Source organism: Pan paniscus, chromosome 7 (genome assembly GCF_029289425.2).
Source record: "Pan paniscus chromosome 7, NHGRI_mPanPan1-v2.0_pri, whole genome shotgun sequence".
Lineage (NCBI taxonomy): Eukaryota > Metazoa > Chordata > Mammalia > Primates > Hominidae > Pan > Pan paniscus.
Window position 1 is genome coordinate 17,937,779 of NC_073256.2, and position 25,535 is coordinate 17,963,313.

The 25,535-nt window shown below is 42.1% G+C and overlaps 1 protein-coding gene across 2 annotated transcripts in view; it reads right to left on the reverse strand.

Moving 5' to 3' along the window:
- Positions 1-25,535, reverse strand: part of CSMD1 (CUB and Sushi multiple domains 1) — a 2,070,470-nt gene that overhangs the window by 204,432 nt on the left and 1,840,503 nt on the right. For both annotated transcript variants that reach the window (XM_034966977.3, XM_034966976.3), the window contains exons 40-41: positions 20,611-20,727; positions 11,648-11,857 (exon numbers count right to left, since the gene is read on the reverse strand). In XM_034966977.3, coding sequence (XP_034822868.1) covers positions 11,648-11,857; positions 20,611-20,727 — 327 coding nt within the window. The remainder of the gene's footprint in view (positions 1-11,647; positions 11,858-20,610; positions 20,728-25,535) is intronic.

Here is a 25,535-nt window from a genome sequence, read left to right on the forward strand (position 1 = left end):
TACTCCTCCCTCGCTTCCCCCAACCCCCATCCACATACAATTCATTCTCTGCATGTAAGCAACTTCTCATTTGCTTGAGCTTCTTCAATGACATCACAATGCACCTAGAAAACAACCTGAATGCGTCACAGCCAAATCCCCAGGCCCCCTGACTCCGGGGAAGCCCTCTGACCTTCCGCTCCCAGTGCACCAGCCTTGTTCCTCTCTCTTCTCTGAACTCATCGGGCTTCTCTCCACCCAGAACTCTTCCTAGCACGTGCAGCCATGTCTCCTTCCAGTCCTTCAAATCTCAATGCCACCCCGGAGAGTGGCAGACCCCAGGCCCCCGCTCACTACCTAAACATCACCCCAATCATTTCCTCCACAGCAGGTACCACTAACACAGCTTCAGCCTGGGCACAGCTGCAGCCTCTATGGCTGCTACTTCAAATCAATGACCTAAACATATGTTTTTGCCTCCAGTCTCACTCTATTTGCAACAAGTGTTTCTGTAAGAGTCCATAATCTATATTGTACTAGATTAGGCTCTTAAAATGTGTCTAAGGTCATTGTCATTCTCACTTTAAAATCAGCGATAATTTCTTACGGTCCTCCAGCATTCATAACTGTTTTAATCTGAACTACTTTGGCATTCTGGGAAGTCTAATAAGTTTCTCAAACTAATGTCTTACTGTATAAAATAAAATACGTAAGATTAGAAAGGAAACCAGCGATATTAAAATATTCTTACAAAAGTGTGATAAATCAAAATTTGTGGCTTAATATTATGTATGTTATTTCACTAAACAACACGTTATTATTGCCTCTAATAACTGAGGCAACTTCAAACCATGGTGTAGTAACATTTTGAAATATCTGCACATGTATACATATGTAACTAACCTACACAATGTGCACATGTACCCTAAAACTTACAGTATAATAATAAAAGAAAAAATAAATAAATAAATAAATAAAAAGAAATATCTGCAATAAATGAAACAAAGAAATGGATTATCTATGATTTGGTGACAAAGTTACAGGTTATGCTAATACTAATTTTTTTTTTTTGACATGGAGTCTCACTCTATTGCTCAGGCTAAAGTGCAGTGGCGTGATCTCTTCTCACTGCAACATCCATCTCCTGGGTTCAAGCAATTGTCCTGCCTCAGCCTCTTGAGTAGCTGGGATTACAGTTGCCTGCCACCATGCCCAGCTACTTTTTGTATTTTAAGTAGAGACGGGGTTTTGCCATGTTGGTCAGGCTGGTCTTGAACTCCTGACCTCAGGTGATCCACCTGCCTCGGCCTCCCAAAATGTTGGGATTACAAGCATGAGCCACTGTGCCCAGGCTGCTAATACTATTTTAATATTATTGCCTGCCTTTAAAATGTAAGGAAATGCTAAATATTAATTACAGCTTAAGGGGAATAATACATAAATATTGTTATGTATATATTTACCATCTGAGTAATAGATTCCTTGAATTCTATCCTCAAGGCCCCAGAACTATTGCTGTAGAGAACTAAATTCATGGTCTTAACAGGGGATGCAAATTCCTTCACAATCCAATACCATCACTCCACTGGCTCATGTCCAAACTCATCCTTCACCTTTGGCAGCCATAATGCCACCTCTAGTGTAAGCCAGGGTTCACACGTGGCCTCCAGGTCCTGTTCACGTGGAACTTTCTCAGGGAAAGCCTGCTCAGTGTGCCTGCTCTGCGAGGCCACCCGGTGGGTTTTACCCTCAGACCTCAGCAGATATCTCAGTTACACAGAGGATCATGTTGGATTTTAATTTTGTAATTGAAAATCTAGTTTTCTATTACATTATGACATTATTTTACAAAACACCCATGTATCTTTTTTTTTTTTAATTCCTAGCTCTTGGCACAGAAATTACATTCTCGTGCTAGCCTAATACATAGATAGCCTTCAAGAAAATTTGACTTAAAATACAACTTAATGGGTTTAGATTACAGAGAACTTCACAAGTTATAAAATACTACAATAATGTTTTATTCAAAAATGGAAATAATTAAACACTGATCTATGAAAGTAAGCTGTTTGTCTTCAAAGTGTCACTTTGATGAGTTCAGTCTCATCAGTTCTAGATAGTGTTGGGGCTCAGGACACCACCCCAAAATATGACTCTAGAAGACCAGAATATGCCACCCCAAAACACACTTCTTTGGTATATTTCCACCAAATTATTCTGAGAAACTGCAGATACAAAAGTAGTTCTGAATAGCTGCCTTTCTGTAAAGGAAATGTACACCTATAAAGGTGATCTACATGAATGAAAGTATCTGCATCAGGAGGACAGTTGCTTTATTACCTGAGCAATTTTAATCTGCATAACAAGACAACTATTCACCATATCATTCCTTCCCTCACTCTCTCCTAATTTGACTCCACTACTCTCGAGAAGCCCAAGCTCTTATTTCTTTCTGGAGCTCAGGAGCTACACAAGCTCCAACTTCTTGCCCTTTAATCCTAGGAAACAGGAAACAGGAAGGTTAGGAACCCACTCCCAGCCTTCTGTGCTCCAGGAAATGTCTAAGTGGGAAGACCCTCCTTCGCCCAGGTCTACAGGAAGGCTGAGGGTGCCGCTCGGTTCACCTGGGAGGAACCTCTCCCACTTGGCCTCATATGAGGTTAGCTGACTTGCCTGTCCTATGGATACACTGGAATAAAAGGCGTATTAGCCCAGCTCTGCGTGAGCCTGCATCCTTCCCCAGGCCCCTGGATGTCACCCACTGCAGCGTGGGCCGGCACACAGCTTCTCCTCAGCGACCTGGGGGAGGCCGACCTGGGGCCCCTTCTTGGCTGCTGCTGTCCTCCTGGGCCTTCTTGGCTGCTGCTGTCCCAATGGGGCCCCTTCTTGGCTGCTGCTGTCTTCCTGGGTCCCCCGCCTGCTCTTTCTACCTCACTGCTCTCTCAAAAGGAGGCTACTTTCCACTACCCTCCGGGGATGCCAGCTGACCTGAGGATCCCTCAGAGCCTCCCCTTTACAATCGTCCTCAGTCTCTCCTTAAAGAGCTTGGGTGTGTCTTGTGTTGGACGCCACTTATAGCAGCTGGGGATGCCTTGGCCTCAGGGGAAGAGAGGCGCCCCTGGGAGCAGAAGGCAATCCTGTTACTGTTACACTGGAAGGCTCACGTGGACACCGGCAGACGAGACTGAAGCCCCTAACCCACCAGGAATGAAGGGGTTCTGAGGAGAAACCTATGGCTGGGCTTTAGGGCTGCAGTCAGGAGGGGCGGGCATAGAGCTTAGGTCTGGGAAGGGGAGGGGTGAGTGTGATCAGAGGTAGGCGAAGAGACAGGAGGCTGCTGGCAGGAGTGCCCAGCACCTCTCGCTGGCTCAGGACCTACAGCTTGGACTCATTCCCCCTCCATGAACTGACCACTGCTCACGACACTCACTGCCAGGCTGCGCTGCAGCTGCCTCACAAGTCAAACTGAGAAAGGGTGGCATGGCCTTAAAGGCCGGTCGAATTCTTGCAAAGTCCTAGAAAGTGCTCTGTCAGGCTGGGCGCGGTGGCTCACGCCTGTAATCTCAGCACTTTGGGAGGCCGAGGCAGGCAGATCGGATCACGAGGTCAGGAGATCGAGACCAGCCTGGCCAACGTGGTGAAACCCTGTCTCCACTAAAACTACAAAAATTAGCCAAGCATGGTGGCAGGCACCTGCAGTCCCAGCTACTCAGGAGGCAGGAGAATCACTTGAACCAGGGAGTTAGAGGTTGCAGTGAGCCAAGAGCGTATCACTGCACTCCAGCCTCTCGACAGAGTGAGACTCCATCTCAAAAAAACAAGAAAAAAAAGAGAAAAAGAAAAACAAAAGAAAGAAAGAAAGAAAGAGCTCTGCCAGTGTTTGCTGCACAAATCAAGGGCAAGGGTTCTGACGTCCAGAGGCCGTGACGTTAGGCAGTTCCTGAACGACGACCCTGGATCTGCAAGAGGCAATGCAGCCACAGCAGACATCTGGATTCCACCGTCACAGGCAGCACCTGCATCCAACCACGAAGGCACGCGCTGCAAGTCCTTGTGGAGAACGTTTGACTCTCAGGGTTTTGGCGAGGCTATTTTCACAGCCGTAAAACTTGAGAGGAGCAGGCAGATCTGTCAGGTGTCAGGTCCAAAACGAAAAACTGTGATCGGAGTTTTCCCACAGTGGCCGTTCTGCAGCTTAGGGATGGTCGAGTGGTTTTGCAACTCGGAGAAAATTGTTCTTTTTAAACTGACTTCATTAGGTTTAAACATTCTTTCCCCTGTGAGTGCAATGACTAAATCGCTGGATTTAGAATCCAAAGACTTCATTTCCCTTCCTTCTGCTGAAATACAATAGCTTGGCTGACACTACTACTTTGGTGTCTAGCAGACTTGATTCCAAATCATACTTCCACAGGCAGCTGTGCACATTTTCACAATTTGCCAACCTCTCTGAGCCTCATTTTTCTTATCTGTGAAATGTGCATAACCCTTGGAATTTATGTGGAAATCAGGAAGCATAGAGTGCGGCGCAGAGTGAGCACACCATACGTAACAGTTATTATTGTCATTATTATTACTGAGACAGGGTCTCACTTTGATGCCCAGGCTGGAGTGCAGTGATGTGATGGCAGCTCATTGCAGCCTTGAACTCCCAAGCTCAGGCAGTCCTCCCACCTCAGCCTCCCAAGTAGCCAGGACCATGGGTGTCCAACACCACGCCCAGCTAATTTTTTGTAGAGACAGGGTCTCACCATGTTACCCAGGCTGGTCTTGAACTCCTGGCCTTGAGCAATCTTCCCGCCTTGGCTTCCCAAAGTGTTGCAATTTATTTTTAATATAGTAAAACAGGGGCAATTAGCTCTTCCAAACCAACTAATAATACTTCTGCAGGAGCACATGAGGACATAAGAAAACACTAATAAAAATCTCTTGCATACAAATACTTCATTTACATAGAGTTTTAATCCAATTATATCACTGTTCCATGGCATATGTATTATGTTGTTTTTCCAGGTACCTTCTTAAAGGAACCGGCTTCTTCCCCTTTAAAACATGCTCTTGAGTGAAGTCTGCTAATCACATTTCTGACTCTGTGACCCAAGTTGACCTAACACATAGTCTCCGTCCACCTGGCCTCAGTGGCTGGACTTAGACACAAGCTGCCCCACCAAGAAAGTGTTCCCAAAATGTTTAGCAATTGCAGTAGGAGAAGCAGGGTCCTGTCCTTGCTGAGCAGGGTATGGTTAGATTGGGGACATATCATCCATGTGTATTAGGGCAGAAAAAGCTATGAAAATCAGAAGAGGGGCAAACAGAATTCAGGTGTCACTGAGGCCCAGGCTCCAGACATGCCCCAGCCCACACAGCTGTCACCTTGCACTTCTTTCCTAAACTAGTTTCATTCAGATTTCTATCATTTACAATCAAAGAGGGCAGACTCATGGGGAACATCCTGGATCTTTGTCCCCCCCTCATGGATTACATCTAGCCACTAATTGATGGCTCATCTATGGAGTCCGGGTTAGTCCTAGAATATGATCAAGACTCTGTTTTCACAATTATATGTAACAGTGATACACGTGTCTATGTGTTGCAGAGAGGACAACCAAGCCTTTTTTTTTCTTTTTTTTTTTTTTTGCCCCCCGAGATAGAGTCTCGCTCTGTCCCCCAGACTGGAGTGCAATGGCATGATCTCGGCTCACTACAAAGCCCGGTCTCTGGTCTCCCAGGTTCAAGCGATTCTCCTGCCTCAGCCTCTTGAGAAGTTGGGATCACAGGCGCTCCCCACCATGCCCAGCTAGTATTTGTATTTTTAGTAGAAACGGGGTTTCACCATGTTGGCCAGGCTGATCTCCGACTCCTGACTTCAGGTGATCTACCCACCTCGGCCTCCCAAAGTGCTGGGATTACAGACATAAGCCACCGTGACCAGCTCATCCCTTCCAGATTTCTGGTAGTGACGGAAGAGATGGAGTGAATAGAAGAGAAGAACACCACTGCCATTGATAATATTTTTATATCAGTGGTTATACCCAGGGTACACTCAGAGCTGTTTGCACACATTGGTAGGACCACCAGGGCCTGAGGTAATCCTTGGGGTCATGTTTCCTGAAAGTAACTGTGAATCCCACCATCCCTGGGTAACTGATACTTCTCTGGCTGAAAGCACAGTCCCTTAAAGAAGCCTTCTACAAAATCCAACATTACCAAGACTGGACACATGGTATTTGTGCCAGTATCTGCAGTGACATGAATTGGCTAAATTTTTTTAAAAATCATCATCTCCAGCATTTATCATTTCTTTGTGGGGGGAATGTTCAATATCCTCCTGGCTCTGTGAAATGATGGGACATATTATTGTTGACTACAGTCACCCTAAAAGGCTAGAGAACACTAGACCTTATTCCTCCTATCTAGCTACAATTTTTTATCCTTTAAAAGAGTTTTGCTAGCAATATCTGCAACGCGTAGGGACTAAAAATTGATTTAATTTAATGAGGAAGCCGGAGCACAGACCTCAAACAAATAAAGGCAAGCCCTGCACAGGTGCTTCCAAAAATGTATATGCAGCACGGCAGAAAGTCCCTTAGCATCGGGGGGAAAAACACCTCAAGTATGGAGCTCACAGGTGTGCACTGGGGAGCAATTACAGGTAAGGCACTGCGCTTCCTGCTGAGCGCAGAGCGAGGTAAAACAGAAATGACCGTCACCTTCATGCAGTGTATTGTTTTCAGTAAGGCATCCTTTAAACATAGAAATACAGTTGTCCCTTGGCTTTTGCAGGGGGGTGGGTTACAGGATGAATATAAAATAATGGTGCATTTTCATAAAATCTAAGCACACCCTCTTGTATACTTTAAGCCATCTCTAAATTTCTTATAATACTGAACACAAAGCAAATGCCGTGTAAATAGTTGTTATTCTGTTCGCTCAGGGAACAATGATAAGAAAAAGAGTCTGTGCATGTTCAGTGGAAACACAACCATGGGTTGTGTATTTCAGAATATTCTGATCTCTAGTGCTTGAATCCACACATGCAGAACTCATGGATGCAGAGGGCTGACTGTATACAATAAATTCCTGATTTTAAAAAGTCCCAGGGTATGCCTGTCAGTCTAGGTTCATTTATATGGCATTAACAACAATATCCCGGCTGGGCGCAGTGGCTCACGCCTGTAATCCCAGCACTTTGGGAGGATGAGGAGGGCAAATCACCTGAGGTCAGGAGTTCGAGACCAACCTGGCCAACATGGGTGAAACCCTGTCTCTACTAAAAAGAAAAAAATTAGCCAGGCATGGTGGCGGGTGCCTGTAATCCCAGCTACTTGGGAGGCTGAGGCAGGAGAATTGCTTGAACCTGGGAGGCAGAGGGTGCACTGAGCTGAGATTGTGCCACTGCACTCCAGCCTGGACAACAGAGTGGGATTCCCTCTCGAAAACAAAAAACAATATCCCATATCTCAGTGACTTAAAATAAGTCAGCTTCCTTCTGGTTCCAGGTTGGGATGGCAGGGAACTCTACTCCTGTAGATACTCAGGGATCCAGATGACTGAGTGGCCATTAGAGCAAACTAAATTTTGGCTCTTCAGGGTTCCATCCGAAGCGACATTCACTCCAATTTCATCACTCAAAGCAAGTCACACCACCACACTTCATTTTGAAGGCACCTCTATCCTGAGTCCAGAAGTAGAGAGAATGGGAGAGATTTGGTGGGAATGCTCGTGACCAGCACACAAGAAGAAGCACATCAGAATTCAAGCTTCTGAATGAGGAGACCTCCCCTGGTCGGAGTACTCAGACATTGCCTCCTGCAGGGTATTACATAGAAACAGTTCTGAATGACTAACCAAAGAGTGGGGGTGGAGATGGAAAGCATTGCAGGCTGAGATTGCTACACGTGCAAGAGCTCTGAGGTAGAAAGGACTGTGGCTGCTGGAGATATTTCAGAGGGGCAAGTGAGAATCGAGACAGAGAAAGAACCACAGCCTGGGAGACGGAAATAAGAGCTTAGCCAGAGAGATAGCAGATCCTTATAGATGTTGAACGATTTCCTAAAAATCTAAGAAAGCATGGTAAACGCTTTCATCACAAAAGGAATAAGTCCGGTCTGCCTTTTGGAAACAAGAGAGAAGTTGGAAGAGTAAATCTGGAAAGACATTTAGGAGTTTGGCCATTTTCTAGGAGAAAGGTCTGAGAGCAGTTACGGCTACTGGTGCTGACACAGGGAGGCAGCCGCAGATTCCAGGAACACTGCACCTCACACTTAGTGAGATGGGGGCACTGGAGGATAAGCTGGGAAGCAAAACTGCGAGCTCAGCTTCGGGCACATGTTTCAGTTCCTGCGTCATTCCCAGTGGAGGAGGAAAACAGACATTGTGTCCTGGCGCTTGCAGAAGACTTGAGCTGGAGGCACAGGCACAAGAGTTATCAGCTGTGAATGGCCATCATGGGCTTTGAATCCAGGAGTTTGAATCATGGAAAGCATAGGATGGAAATATAGGAGGATTCCAACCTCCTATATAGCTAAACTCAGTTAGAAGTGGTCAAGGAAGCAAAGAAAATAACAACTTAGCCAGAGAGATAGCAGAATAACCCAGAGATTTTCTGGCCCCTGAAGCCAAGGGAAAAGGGCGTCAAGAGAAATGGTAGCCATGCTGGATGTCACCAGGAGACATGAGAAACGAAGTGTGCCTCTAGGGCTAGTGACATTAACATCTCCTGCAATAGAAGATCTTGTCGATAGAAGAACCCATCATGTTAGACACCAGGTAAATAGATAGGAGAAGTGAAAAACAGGTGTAGAAATTGAGAATGTTTACATAAGTTTTCTGGAATTATGTTTTAGAAATTAGAAGCTGGAGGAAGACAAGAGGTCCAAGGTACATTAAAATTATAAATAGATATGTACGTGTGTATGTGTGTGTGTCGATGTGTGAGAGACAGATCTGAGTTATATTCAAGATGCTATTGGGGAAAATTTCATGGATAGTAGCTGAAAATGCAGAAATAGAAAATATTCTCTACATAATGTCTCTGAAATAGTAGGAAGAGAGGTACCTAGAGCATAGGATTGATTACCGTTTTTTTTCTTTCTTTTTCCTTTTCTTTTTTTTTTTTTAGATGGAGTCTCCCTCTGTCGCCCAGACTGGAGTGCAGTGGTGTGATCTTGGCTCACTGCAACCTCCGCTTCCCGAGTTCAAGTGATTCTCCTGTCTCAGCCTCCTGAGTAGCTGGGATTACAGGCGCCTGCCATCATGTGCCGGCTAATTTTTGTATTTTTAGTAGAGATGTGGTTTCACCATATCAGCCAGGTTGGTCCCAAACTCCTGACCTCAGGTGATCAGCCCGCCTCTGCCTCCCAAACTGCTGGGATTACAGGCATGAGGCCACCACACCCAGCCCCGATTACCCTTAAGTAGGAGGTACATTCTCTTCCATTGAAAAAGAGAGAGAGCAGAGAATAGATGCACAGGCAAGCAGATCTGTATCCATTTTGTTGTGGGAAGTTGCTTCCTCTCTGATGTTCTCTCTCTCTCTCTCTCTCTCTCTGTCTTTCTCTCTCTGTTTCTCTCTCTCGTGCTTCAAGTAGGGAATGATTAGTGAGTGATATTGTTTGCTAAGTAGTAAGAAAATAAAGAAGGGGAACACAGAAAGAGTGTTTCATAGAAAAATGCTGGCAATGTCTAGAGACATATTGCTCACTGGTTTAGTCTCCAGTTTCCTCTCTTTTTTGCTCCTACCTAGATTTCCAGTTTAACAGACCTCAATCCTGGAAGTCTGTGTCTATATTTTATATTTTAGGTGAGACTACACATAATAATGCCAAAGAGTTCATCATAAAATACTAGCCTCTTTCAGTAATAAATATCAAAGCCGTGTTTCTAAGCATTCTGTGGAATTAGGGAAACAAGTGATTTAACTATATTAAAAAAAAAAAGTTAGGCTCTAGATTTAACGTTTTCAACCTCATTTGATCTAGCAATATTCAAGGAAAGGCCATACAAATTATTTTGCATGAAATTAAAATGTTGAACTTTTTCACATGTCAAAAATGCTTTGATGATGCAAACTTTTCTTAGAGATTGCATATTTGAAGGCATAAAAAAGGATAAAGTTCAATCACTGATTTTTTTTCTCTTTTTGTGGTGAAAGTTGAACATGAACAATGCAGGTACCCATTATCTGTGCTAAGGCAAGGCATACATACCTGAGAGACCTACAGACTTACTGCCATATGGATCAACTCCCTGCACAATGGGACTCTCTGTGTCCTGAAGGGACGAGAGCTCAGAGGGACATAGTGACAAATGGGAAAGCTACGTGATGATGAGACTCCCCAGTTGAGCACACAGTTGACTACGGCCATGGGAGAGAGTGTGTGCAGGTGGGATGGGAGTACAGGTGAAGCTTAGGTAACACCCGTACCTCATCATCCCCTGTGCGTCTGTGAAACCGCCTTTACAAAATTATACCTGAGGAAATTATGACAGTGAAAGAAACCAGACCTAACCAACTCCATCTTGCTTCTAACCTTTAAGCTGTCCTTGTTCATTCCTGGACATAGATTGAATTAATTTGGGGAGGAATTCAATTCTTGGTTTGACTCTGAAACAAAATTGATCATGGCCCTTTCCCGAAAAGACCCCCTTCTTGCCTAGGGACCAGTCTGTCTTTGCAGGACTAACAAATTAGCTGTAAGATTAGACATTATGGTTTAGGGGTCATGCAGCCTCTGGTTCCAAGTCTGAACCTCCCCAGATTGCTCCTGGGATCACATCACTATTGTAAAACCTAACATCAGTGCTTGAGATACGTTGCAGACCCTGCACCTGGTGGATCAGCTGACACCACCCAAACCGGTAATCTGGCCCAACCAGTTCTGCCATCGCACCCGGGAACAGCAGACAGCAAGAAAAACTCACTTCCGCCCCCTGTGATTCCATCTCCAACCTGACCAATGAGCACTACCGGCTTCCCAAGCCCCTGCCCGCCAAATTATTTTTTTTTTTTTTTTTTTTTTGACAGAGTCTTGCTCTGTCGCCCAGGCTGGAGTGCAGTGGTGCGATCTCGGCTCATTGCAAGCTCCGCCTCCCGGGTTCACGCCATTCTCCTGCCTCAGCCTCGCGAATAGCTGGGACTACAGACGCCCCCCAACACGCCCGGCTAATTTTTGGTATTTTTAGTAGACACGGGGTTTCACCGTGTTAGCCAGGATGGTCTTGATCTCCTGACCTCGTGATCCGCCCGCCTCGGCCTCCCAAAGTGCTGGGATTACAGGCGTGAGCCACCGCGCCCGGCCGCCAAATTATCTTTAAAAACTTGAATCCCTGAATGCTGGGGAGACTGAATTGAGTAACAATAAAACTCCGGTCTCCCACACATCTGGCTCTGCCTGAATTACTCTTTCTCCATTGCAGTTCCCGTCTTGATAAATCGGCTCTGTCTGGGCAGCAGAAAAGGCGAACCCACTGGTGGTTCCGTCTGTGTCCTTACCTCTGTTTTCAAAAACAACAAGTGTTCCACTACTAACCAGAAACCAACATTCCACCAAAAAATTATTCCAGTTGTACAAGCTTGGAACCAGTTAGGGAGATTTATACTTCAATACAATTTACATGTAAGAAGTGTATTTAGATTTGGGTTTCGGTTCTCGTTGTTGTTCCATACCTTGGTAAGCAAGTTTAAATCCTTGCCGGTTTTGCGAATGGTCACTATAAAAGTGGATGAGGGTTTCATGCGTTGTGCTGAGCAGGGCCGCGGGGAGATCCGTGCCGCTAAATTGTCCAATCATGGGGCTGGTGTGGTAAGGTCCATTTTGAATTTCAAGGAAGTCATGATTAGCTTCGGTAGAAAAATTCAGAAACTGAATATGTGCACCTATGGAAAAACATGCAAACTTAATGAAAGTTCATATCAAAATGTATAAAATCAATGCTCATAAAAAGGGACTGAAGCGTTAGCAGTCTCCCCAGACAATCCCTCTCTGTGAGACAGAACCATGCCGTGGAGGACGTCATTCACTGTGGATGACAGCAAACCCTGGCTCCATCTTACCTCTGCCACTTTTTGCCGCATGGTCTTTTTCCATGACACTCACGTCCAGAAGTCAATTTGTTTGTGAAATATGAATATTACCAGCACCGTACCACAGAGCTACACAAGTAGAATCCTTAGGTAACAACTAGCACACACGCGCTCGGGGATGATTTTGTCCAGTGACTTTTACAATTATGACAATCTTAAATATGAAGTTGTGATCATCTGTTACATCACCCAAAAGCTAACTGATAGCTTTATCAAGGAAAAACAACAACAACAACAATTTTGGTTTTAAAACACGCCACAGAGTTTTTTTTGTTTTTATTTTGTGTTTGTCTGTTTATTTTGTCTGTTTATTTTGTCTTTTTTCCTTGTCCCACAGTTCTATGCAACCAACTTTAAAGGTGGCTTTTACTAACTGGACGGTCATACCATAGCACAAGTTTATTAGTTTAGCAAGTGGTCATTTTCTATTGTGTTACGTGTGCAAAACAAATTATTGATGTTTGTGAGAAACCCAATCTAATCAACCGCACCATAACTCTCACAATTAAATCTAACAGCCTGGCACAGTTGAGAATACCAAAAGACTGTTCAAATGACCAGTATCTGTGATATCATACTGATCTGTGAATTAAATAAACTATGGCTGATAATTTAAAAGGAAACAATAAAAATAATTGAGAGGTATTTGCATTGTGGCATTTTTTTTGAAAACTTATTTGACTACTATGTCTTAGATATTCTAACTCATTTAAGCAATTTATATAGAACTCCAAAGACATTAGTCTTTGCATAAGTCCATGCAGTTAAGCTGGGCCGTAAAACCTAAACTGAGCCAACTAACAGCGGTTGTAGAGTGTTATTCCAGTATAAAAGAAAGCTTTACTCTGCATGGTTCTTCTGTTTTTGATAGATGAGAACTTTAAAAAATCTTTTGCATCTAATATATTTCCTAGATTGGGAAAATTAAAGATAACACCTACTTGGGTTTTCCTACTTCAGTGGAAGTGCATAAAAATATTCACACAAACACATCCACTCAGGTATCAAAGGAAAACACAGTTGTCAGAGGGCAGTACTTTGTAAAAAGGAAGAAAAAAGTCCAAGTGAAAAATTGTAGGGAGGAAACACCTAAAATCTCTCAACAAAATTTAAAGTCATAAAAGAAACACAATTTCATTAATTATGGAGAAACTTGGCAGGGAGAAGCAAAAGGGTAAATAGTGCCCTGCTTGGTGGGCATCATGTAAGGCCAACAGTATGCCTGGGGCCCGATTTGCCAACCAAGTTTGCTCCCAGCACAGTAATCCTCACCGTGCTCATAATTTACAGGTGAGCAAACTAAGGCTCTGAAATGTTAGATGTTATGTCTCATGTCACAAGGGAAATGGCAGAGTGAAGTTTAACCCCGCACTAACTGACAAAGGCCTCACTTTTTCTGGTTTGGTATGCCAATAGGCTAGACAAGAGCTGACAGTCTCATGATGGTAAAAATATTCCACTCTTCTTGGAGAAAATCAGTTTGTATTATGTTCAACCTAGATTGAAAGAGGATGAATTAAAAAAAAATAGAACGTGAAAAACTGCAGGATGTGGCTGAGGAGACAAAATACAGAAGAAAAAGAAAGATCTTTAATAATTTAAGCAAAATTTAGAATTCTTTTTAGAATGAGTAACTAGATTCATATCACGTTGTCCAAGTCTATAGACCGGTACTACATCGCCAGTCAAGAAAGGAGCTGTGATGGTCTTGGCCATTCTAACATCGTCTGCTGTATACAATCAAGGTGGAGCAACTCTTTAAATTTACAACATTTCTGCAAATATTCAAAAACGTCAAATACTGCTGTTTGTTGAACAGCCACCAGTGAGCTGTTAATTTGTTTCTAAACTCCAGAAAATATTTTTGTTTAAAAGAAATTCAGAAGTGAGAAAAAAAGAAAGAAAAAAAGGGAGAGAAAGAGGCAACGGGGGGGGGGGGAGGAGGGAGGGAGGGAGAAGGGGTAAGGGAGGGAGGGGGTCCAAGGGCTCCTGTGTCCCTTGGTTTGGAGCTGTCTCCTCTGCCTGCTGTGACAGCTGCGCTCCTGGACTGCTCAGCCAGTGGCACATCCAGATCTGCTTGTCCACTTCCCACTACTGAGCTAAAAACACAGTTTGGTGGTATGCCCACAAATCTAATAAGAATGAATCTTGTTACTAACAAGTAAACTAGAGTAAAGAGTTGTGTGTGTGTGTGTGTGTGTGTGTGGTGTGTGTGCATGCATGCATGCATTTGTGTGTCTGTGTGCACGTGTGTTTGTGTGACTGCCTTATGAACATTGAATCCATGTGCTCCACAGAGTTTTATAGACATTCCTCACATTAATCACAATCAGGCGGAATCAAGAAGCTGACCCGAGAGTAACAAAAAACAACCTGTTGAATTGCCGGCACTTCTACGTATGTCCAGAGTACCAGACAGAAAGGAAAACTGGGGCCAGATTGGAACACTTAATATTTTATGGTAGGGAAATGGCTGAGAATGTGCTCGCTTCAGATGCGCATATGCAGACTTCAGATATATTTATCCAGAAACACTTTTTGAAATTCATGAACCGGCACAGTCACGAAAGATAACAACTTGCAAGGGGATCAGGGTGCAAAGAAATGGAGGACATCCAACGTCTCAAAAGTACAGGATCTAGTGAAAGTGGTTTGTTACTGATTTGGAATTCAGCTTGAAAAGGAAATGGAATTATGACAATTATAATATTGTGAGCAAAATTACCATTTTAAGCAGGATAAATTATACAGCCACATATCAAACTACCTAATACATATCAGAAAATAGAACAGAGCCCAGCTCTAATCTGGCTTCAAATAGAATTATTTAGCTATCTAATTTTCAGCAAATTGCATCCAGTTTGACATTGTAAAGCCCAAATAAAAGGATTAAAATAAGCATAACCTGGTTATCCTTCTATTGTCTCAGAGAGCACTAAAGCATATATATTATTTCAGTAACAATAAAAAATCTGAATACTTACCTTTGGTGGAACTTACCCAGCACTGTCTTATCCGACTGTGATTACATATTGAAAATTAAGTGCCAGTGACAAGTCACCTGCACAGAGGATTTTTGCCTTTGGCATTGACAGAACTTTGAATAGTAATGTGACCATGATCTCAGAGTTAAACCCTGGTTTTTAGTTGATAGAACCTGTGAATATTACTACCTCTGTTTTGCACCTTCTGTGTGTAATAAAATATAGCAAAAGTGTTAATACCTATGGAATTTATTGAACATTCTAAAGAACCTTTTATATTGTCCCTATGTTTCTAGAAAGTCTGATGGCATGGTAATTTTGGAGAGCATTGTGTGCACTATTAGTGCAGTAGATTTTAAGTATAAAAGATAATGGGGTAAGGCAGATAGAAAGCTTCATTGCATTTCTGCTAACTGTGCCCTTAGACACACTCAAGAAAACGGAGACCGAAATCCTGAGTTGGTTGAGCTCTGCCAGAGCATCACAAAACAACAGGCCAAGTCTGTGGAAAGGAAAGAAAATGGCACACAACTATCAGGTTTAGCTACTAGATAAGTAAACTAGAATTTGGTTTAACTATTAAAAACAGCACTTAAATAATACCCTATTTCATGCATTTAGAATACTTCAAAATAGCCCTATGGGACTGATATTATATTATATTCCCTTTAAAAATAAGGAAACAAGTTTCAAAAACATTTGAGTATCTTGTGCAATCATTGGTAGGACTAAGATTTCTACTCAGCTAAACTCAGAGCCTAAAATTGTGAGCAACCACAGCTTATGCTGCCAACTGCCTCAGTCCTTTTGGCTAGAGTTCCCTTGGTCATTTTGAGGGACAGGCTGTGTGGGTCACTGTCCCGCAGTGGGTCACCGTCGGTCACTGAGGCAGGGTATAGAAAACAGCTGTTTCTGGAATGAGTAATTAGGAAAACCAGGTAAGATGATTTCCACATGATGCCAAACCAGTTAATCGCTTTTGCCTATTTAAATTGTGGATCGATCCACGGGAATGGGCTCTGGGAGTAGAGCTAATCAAAATAATTATTTGACTAAACTGGCAACTGCTTAACTCCTGGATTAGACAATCGATCAGGCAATCCCATGCTTATCCAGTTGTATGGGAAGATTCATAATACCCAATAAAATCCTCCCAAGGTGAAAAACATCCCATATATTTTTCTTCAAGAAGTGGCAATAACGTCTTATATTCCGGATAAGTGTTATTACTCAGAGTAACTGGAGGAGCACGCTTACTGGTAGGACAGCTGTGCCCTGAGAATCCAAATCCCAAAACTGTCAATCAAGGAAACAGATATGTATGTTCAGATACTGGAGATACAATCTGAAGCCTAGAAATTACATTTAACAATGTTTTGCAAGAACAATTTTTTATTTTTTCTTTTGTAATTCACTTTGGAGTTTTGATTTGTCATGCTGTTTCATACTCAGTAATCTTCTATCTCTATTTTCAACTTGCCAAAATCTCATGATTTCTACATTTTTACACGAAAGCAACTTTTCTTAAATAAGTAATATTTGTAAGAATTTTGTGAAAACCTTTGTGCATTTCTCATCTTATTTAGATTGAAAGTGCTCTTCTATAAACTGGAGAAATGCTTCCTGAAGGAGTCTGACTCCAGCATCCAATGAACTGGAGCTGCTTTGGGAAGATGCCAAATTCATTTCCTACTTCAGCCAGGGCACTGAGTCAGAATTTAGGAAAGAGACCAAGGGAAGCTACATTGTAACAGCCCAATCTCCATTGAGGCTTCCTGCACACAGTAAAATTTGAGCAGCCTGGGGGGCAGTCATTTTCCTTGTTACTTAGTGTTGCAAGTTTAAGTAGACACAAATTACAATAAATCCGACACTCTCTTAGGGTCTAAGGCAATCAAGCTTCCCATAATGTCTGTTTCTTGTTGAAATTTCCAGTGATACTTCAAAGGAAATATTGTTTAACACAGTTTCCCAAACCTCTGAAAACCGAGGAGGGGAGAGGCAGAGTAGTGATAGCAATGCACCATTTGCACTTACAGGAGGAGCTGGTTAACTGGTTACTTGCGTGAACTACCTATCACATACATGCCTTTTCTCAGCATTAAGGAAGACATATCTTCTGGCTATTCTTTTGCAACCTGATCACCAAGATCACCCTAACAGCATTATCCTGGTAAGATATTTTTTGTGTGACGTCAGTTGAAATACCTGTCTACCTTCCCAATCTCCCTGCTTGTCCCATTAGGAAATAAGGGACCCTTTTCTGAGTTGTAACCACAGGAAATGTTCCAGAATCACTTTATGGTTTGCGTATTAATAGGAAGCAACATGAGAGATCAAAAAGGGGAGAAATCATAATTACAAGATAATTGTGGTCACCTCTGCTATATTCCCATTTTGTTTTACGTAAAAACTTCTGGAGTGAGCGCTTGATTTGTAAGTGCAGATGTCTGAGCTTGAACCTCAAACTTACTTCCTCAAAATTTCCAAGGGTGTGATCTGATATTTGCTTATGATTCGGGAGATTCTGGGAAAAGCTTGCTGACAAGAATAAGGCAAGGTTCAGAGAAAGAAAAATGAGCTGTGCAGTGCTGTGGGTATAAATTAGGAATTGAACAGGAAAATCTGACTCAGATGAAATCATTCACATGCGGCCGAAGTGTGGTTTCACATTTGACAACAAGACTCATGACGTTGGTTTAAAATTCATGGGCACAGAAGGGAGACTTCAAGCTCTGGTAGTGGATATTACAAGGGAGAAGAGGCAGAAATTAAAGAAGGCCATGAACACATAGAACTAATTTACTTAAATGTTTTTCACTATAAAACAATGTGGGATTGAAAGCTAGGTAGTAAAATTTTCTCAGATTCTGCAAATTGCTCGAAAAAGATTTAAGCCCTAGAAAGAATTCCTACCAGGGGCATCATAATTCCAAATGTTGACCACGTTAGGGGACACATCGCCACTCACATGCCTCTCCTCCCAATTTCTCACTTCATATCTATTACTGTTTAGAGGTTATAAAATTTATCACAGGCAAACCTGGTGCGTTACTCAAATGTAATCTATAACAAATTATTCTGAAGCATACCTACATCTATTCTAAAAAGCTAGGGATAATACTTTTCATGCTTGTTTGATTTGAGATAAAGTTTCTTTTCTCCTCTTCTAGATCCTCTTTAAACCCTCACGCTATGCAATAACCATTTTTTTTAAGATTTACATCAGTTTAAAGATATTTCATAAGTTATTTTTCATTTCAGTCTTTCTTTAAATAGTTTGTTTAGGTTTATAGATCCCAAATATGAATTTAGACAATTTGGTTTCATTGAAGTTTTTTCCCAAATTATTCTCTCGCACAATAGTTTATAAATAAAAAATAAATAAGAAAATATACTAAATGATACCCTTCTCAGAAATGATAAAATAGTAACATTGGAAAAATAAGTTAAGAAAATATTTATACCAATTTCATTTTATTCATAAATAGAATGTTTCCGGTTAGTTTTGAGAAGAAGGTGGCAAACATTTGGAAGAATAATACAAAATACAGCTAGGTGACTTTCTTATTTGTTTCACTTTTTTGTTGTTGTTGTTGTTTATCACGTGCCAAGCCCTGCACTAATCTTCTAGCCAGAATTTTTTTTATTTATTCATTTACTTACTGAGACAGAGTCTCGCTCTGTCACCAAGCTGGAGTGCAGTGGTGCGATCTTGGCTCACTGCAACCTCCACCTCCCGGGTTCAAGTGATTCTCCTGCCTCAGCCTCCCAAGTAGTTGGGATTACAAGCAAGTGCCACCATGCCCAGCTAATTTTTGTATTTTTAGTAGAGACGGCGTTTCATCATGTTGGCCAGGATGATCTCGATCTCCTGACCTTGTGATCCACCGGCCTTGGCCTCCCAATAGCCAGAATTATTTTAATTAACCCTCACCATAAACTTATGTGGGTATTTCAGGTATAGAAATGAGGAAACTGGAGCCCCTGTGCATTAACTCATTTAAGAAAACCACACCTCCTTCAGGGATAGCTGCAGTTTGCCTAAGATTTCTCTCATTCTCTGATGTTAACGACTATAATAATTTGACCAACAAGACTCCGGTCCTTAAGAGTGCTACCGCTGTGTAAACTAACCCGGGTTACACATACCTCTGAAAGAATTCTTAACCCCTGATTCCAAAGATTAGTTCAATAAGTTCCTGTCTCCAGATCTCCAAGGCAAGGACGATGGGCCCAGCTTGGGAGAACAGTGGAAGCAATGTTGCTGAAAGTGATTCACAGGTCTCCGTTTCATTTAGCCCTAGCAGAATCACTGCCTTATGCTCCGAGAGAGTATGACTGAAAAAAACAAAACTAGCAAACTAAGAAACCTGGGAGAAACAGGGGCTCCTATAATAATCCTTCCACAGAGTCTCTCCCTTCCTTGACCACCACCGTGGCCTCCTACAGATAACTGGGAGGTGACGGACTCCCCAGGCCGTCCCCATCGAGCTGCTCTTCCACAGTCCTCCTCTTTCCTTGTGGAACAGTCATGTTGGTCAACTGCATTTCCCACGTCCAGCGCCTGATTGACCTGTCGGGCCGTCATTCCGACTGTTCCTTCCCCGGCCACTCTCTGCTGAGCAAGTCCACCCTGACTGCTCACTCCTACTGCTACTGCCATCCTGGGCACAGATTCTAAAAGCAGAAGCTTTGAATAAAGTGTGTGATCTTCTTCCAGGGCAGTTATTTCTATTTATGGTTGTATTCATTCATTCATTCATCATTCAGCTACTATTTAGTACAGAAATACCCAGCTACTCTGCCCTAGGACATTCACTAAGTACCTAACTTGGTCTACCTAAAGTGAGTGCTGTAGAGAAAATCACAAGTAGGGAGACTCAAATAAATGAACTAAAATACGAAGGAAACCAGGAGGCAGACAGGGAAAGGCATGAGAGGGGATCAAAATTTCACAAAGACCATGCATTTCTGAAGAGAGGCCAGAAAAAGGTTCTATAATAGTATACACAACAATTAAATTTATGAATTATTTAAGGTGAATAACCTGAAATGTTAATAACTAGATATTATAAAAAACTTATTTATTAACCTAAAAACAATGTAATATATAGTAAAAATGTATAAAACAATACTATTTCTTGATAGTTGTTTTATATTTAATTTAAAAGGAGTCATAACCTTTAAAAAGCCTTCAAAATTATCCAGAAGAAACAATAACCATTACTGACTTCCAGAGATAGATTAGAAAAAGAGCTATTATAAATAAAGAGATTGATAATTGAATTAGGGATGCTACATTTTGTACTTCATATGCCTACTATATCATCATTCGGCCAATTTAATTTGCCTTGAAAAGAGTTGCATGGCTTAACTGATTTTTCAAATAAGTTTTCCACTCTCAAAGTTACTCTGCCAAAGCTTTATTTAAATCTGTACGCCACTTTCAATTACAGATACAGTTATGCCAACAGAATAAGGCATTTTATTCTGCTTAATTCTTTCCAAGATGGAAACGAAAAAAATGAACTTTTAGGAATTGGTAACATTTTCACTTACCATAGCCGATGGGTAATGAGATCCTCCAGGTGCAGTCTAAGTTGTTGGGGTAAGAACCCGGGAAGCCGGGGCTCAGGATCACACCACCCAAGGTGCTCAGCGTCCCTCCACAGGTTGCTGTTAAGTGGACAAGATGTCAGTCCTGCAGGTCCTCACTTTCTCCCTGGAATCTTTGCTCCAACCTGCTTCAGTCAACTATGCTGATAAAGAGCAAGTCTTTGGAGTTAATTTTGCCCCTAAATACAGCACACGATACAATGCTGTGTGCCTTAGTTATTTATGAGCTGTGCTCTCCCTCTTGACAGTAAACTGCTTTAGAATAAAGACCATTTCTCAAGATCCATCTTCTCCTCACACTCAAAGGCTCCCAGTAAAGATGAGTCCATGTAATGTTTGCGTCACAGTCAGGCATCAAATGGACTTCAGTGTATTAGCTGCTATTCATTGAGAGGTAGTATTACTCCCTATTGATTGATTGCTAACTATGTGGTACTTACCGTGCCTAGATAAATACATTGCATAGATTAACTCACATAATAACCCTGAAAGGATTACCATTCCCCTCTTACACATGAAGCAACCAAGCCTGGAAGAGATGAAGAAATTTGCCTAAAGTGACATGCCTGGTAAACAGTACAACCTGAAGGTCATTCCAGCTGTGTCTGGTTCCAGTACCCAAGTTTCAGCCACGACACATGACTGTCAGATAGCTTTTCAATTTCGGAATGCAGCTAACTGCAACCACTTTCTCCCCAGGAAATCTTATGCTGTGAGAGAGGGTGAAATAAGTTCACGCATCTTGCCTTATCTTGGCGACTCACATGTTTTGCTACTGTATCTGAGGTTTGACTATAAAGAGACACAACTGATTTTACAACAAACATGCCCAGTGATACAAGACGAAGCATGTGAAATTCCAATCTTTGACCATTTGTAGCCTATTAAAATAATTTCTTATATTCCAAAATTAATGCAAATGATGCCACTTCTTTTCAGGAAGCCCAAAGGAAATAGCTTTATTCTAACAATGCTCTCATTATGCAAAATGTTTTAAACAAAATATTTTCTGGAAGCCCTCTTGTAGAGGCCCCCTAGGACCTGTGGTGAAGCCTTTTTCTTTTTTAATCATCATCAACACTGAAACAACTTATTTGTAATTTGAGAAATAGCTAAAACTTAAGTCTAGTGAATATGGTGATTGCTCAAGCCAGGGCACCATATTCTGGATTTCAAACATTGTATAAGTTGAAAAATGTGAGTTACAAACATTTAAAAGTGTATTTTTGTGGTGTGAGTCATAATTCTGGAAAAGTCTTGGACACCATCAACTGTGTTGCTATTTAAAGTATAACCTCTCAAGGCGACTTCTTTGTGGCAGAGACTAGGCATCTGCGAGGCCAGGCTCCCATGTGCACTTTGTCCATGCAGCTGCTGAATGTGCGGAAGACACACCAGCAAATCTGAGTGGCATGCCTACATACATTTAGCAGTAACACCCTTTCCCTTAGGGCTCGTGGGACCTGCAGTGACAGTAGATGTGTATATCCAACTGTCAGAGGTGTTAAACCAGAACAACTCCACCTGGAATAGGAGCTGGATAAAATAAGGCTGAAACCTACTGGGCTGCATTCCCACATGGTGAAGGCTTTCTAAGTCACAGGATGAGAGAGAAGGTCAGTGCAAAATACAGGTCACAAATACCTTGCTGACAAAACAGGCTGCAGTAAAGAAACCGGCTAAACCCTCCAAAGCCAAGATGGCCACGAGTGTGACCTCTGGTTGTCCTCATTGCTACACTCCCACCAGCACCAAGACAGTTTACAAATGCCACGGCAACGTCAGGAACTTACCCTCTATGGTCTAAAAAGGGGAGGCATGAATAACCCACCGCTTGTTTAGCATATCATCAAGAAACAACCATAAAAATGGGCAACCAGCAGCCCTCGGGGCTGCTCTGTCTATGGAGTAACCATTCTTTTGTTCCTTTACTTTCTTAATAAACTTGCTTTCACTTTACTCTAGGGATTCGTCCTGAATTCTTTCTTGCACAAGATCCAAGAACCCTCTCCTGGGGTGTGGATCACAACCCCTTTCCTGTAACACAACTACAGGGAAGACATGAATGAAAAAGGCCGAATCAATGACAAAAAAAGGAAAACAACAGAACCAGTAAATGTGGTATTACTAAAAAGTTCCTTTTGATTTTAGCATGATTTTCACACACACATGCAGAGGGAAATTATAAAATACAAACACTCATACATATCTTCAGCTGAGGACTGAGGCAGCCCTGCAGGAGGGGCTGGCCCAGGACCTCAGCGTAGACAGCATCATCAACACGGATGTCTGTGTCCCACACAGACCAACTCTCTGTGTGATGGGAAACTGATCATGGGCCTGACCACTGGGTTCATCTCCTGTCAAACATGCAACAATCACCTAATTACTTGAGAGCTTAGTTAAAACCACAGTAATCCTTTGTTTTTGATGTTGCTTATCTAGAAAACTACAAGTCAATAGATAAGTGTAAAACAGAGCTCCCAAAAGATGCATATCCATCTTTTCTTCCTTTGTGACTTTTTTTTTAAGACAGAGTCTTGCCCTGTCACCCAGGCTGGAGTGCAGTGGTGCAATCTCAGCTCACTGCAACCTCCGCCTCCCTGGTTCAAGTGATTCTCCTGCCTCAGCCTCCCGAGTAGCTGGGATTACAGGCGCCCACAACTGCGACAATGCCTGGCTAATTTTTGCATTTTTAGTAGAGATGGGGTTTCACCATCTTGGTCAGGCTGGTCTCGAACTCCTGACCTCAGGTGATCCACCTGCCTCGGCCTCCCGAAGTGAGGGGATTAGAGGCCTGAACCACTGTGCCCAGCCCTTTGTGACATTTTAAGGCGACTGGGCTTGCAATGTCTTAGATTGGTTCAGTGTCCATCTCTGTGTGGTCATCACGTTGCAGACTGACTTCCTGCCTCCTGCCTGGGAAGCTCCCTCCATGCCAGACCCTTTCTTATAGGTAAATAGCATATTTAGAGTTATTGGTAAATATGGTTTTTGTAAAGGGAAAGGAGTTTATTTTTATAAAATGGCTAGAGACCTTATATTTTACTGGATTTATACATCTTATTTTGTGTGAATTCCTGGTTTTGGCGGGAGAAAGAATATACAGAATTTTTACTGAAGGACACAGACACACCATGCTGAAGAGCCCTGCGGTGCAGTGAGACAGGGAGGTCCTGGGCCACCTGCTGTGACATGAACTTCACCCAGCTGTAGGGCCCTAGAAAACTGGGAGACCATTCTGGGGCTTGTTATAAATATTCAAAACAGTCAATATTGGTTAAATTCTGAGAACACTGCTTGATATGTTAACCTCTAGACAAGTGGTTTTATATACATTCTCTTCGTTAGTACTTTTATTTTTCAAAATTAGATCATGGGATTTCCAGGAGCTCTTAAGTAAAATATTATCTCTCTATGGACTTCTCCTCTTAAAATTCCCCAGTTTGGAGTAATCTAAAGCTAACAGCTACAAAAAACCTTTCAATCACTAGAATCCATCTTTGAGATTTATCATGGCTCATGTGTGAGTTTTTTAAACAATGAAAAAAACTTGTATACCCTGTAAAGAATTACAGAAGTTGACATAACTTAAACATGTGCTAATATTTACGATGTTAAATAAAAGAGAAAAGCCTATTATATTTTGCAAATATAAGTTAATTCTTTGAATAAAACATCCCATTATGTAATACAAAGTGACAGGAAAGGCATATTATTTGATTCAATGCCTGCTTAGAATTGATTTCATTGTGAAGTTTAAAAAATTTCAATTCCTGACTTTAAGGGAATGCTCTTCATTTAAAAATAAATAGGCAGATTGATGTTCTGTATGAATCAAAGGCAGTTTTAATTTTTTCCTTTTTTAAATTTTTTAATTTTTTCCTTCCAAATCAAGGCTGGGATTTTTTTTTTTTTTTTTTTTTTTTGAGACAGAATCTCGCTCTGTCACCCAGGATGGAGTGTGGTGGCGCGATCTCAGCTCACTGCAAGCTGCGCCTCCCAGGTTCACGCCATTCTCCTGCCTCAGCCTCCAGAGTAGCTGGGACTACAGATGCTCGCCACCACGCCTGGCTAATTTTTTGTATTTTTAGTAGAGACGGGATTTTACCGTGTTAGCCAGGATGGTCTCAATCTCCTGACCTCGTCATCCACCCACCTCAGCCTCCCAAAGTGCTGGGATTACAGGCGTGAGCCACCGCGCCCAGCCAAGGCTGGGATTTTAAACGTCTGTACAAGTAGCTCAATGTTTTTAGCTGACATGTTAATCTAGACATTTATTTTTACCAAGACATAGCTTTTAAAAATAAGATACTGGCCACTAAGGTATATTTTTCACTTGTAAGCAAATATGATATAGTGAACATAACATAAACAGGCATTCTTTCCTGGATGAGACTATCATAAAGGCTGAAGTTTTTTGTTTGTTTTAGAGGTTTCGTGCAGTTTTATTTTCCTCTGTACACAATTTCATCTGCGTCCCATGCAAGGCAGTTAAAACGTTTATTACTAAAAACCACTGAATACCTAAATTTATTTGAGATGTGGGGAAATTAGGCTGTCAGAAGAATGTGAAACAGATAGTAATTACCTCGCTTTACTTGTGGGTGCCCACACCACACTATGCCGAAATGAATTCTAAACAGAATGTGAATAGCTCCCAGGACAATTTTAAGGCTATTCTGTGGCCTTTAAAATAGCTAATGTTCATCCACATAGAGTTGACCACTTTCTCCTGAAACACCATTTGGCAGTATGGCATGCTTGAGGCCGACTGTCTGGAGATAAATGGGTTCTGATTACACCCCCAGCAATACTTGAGTGTTGGAAGACTGTGGGGAACAATAAAGACAGCACCCCAGAAGTGT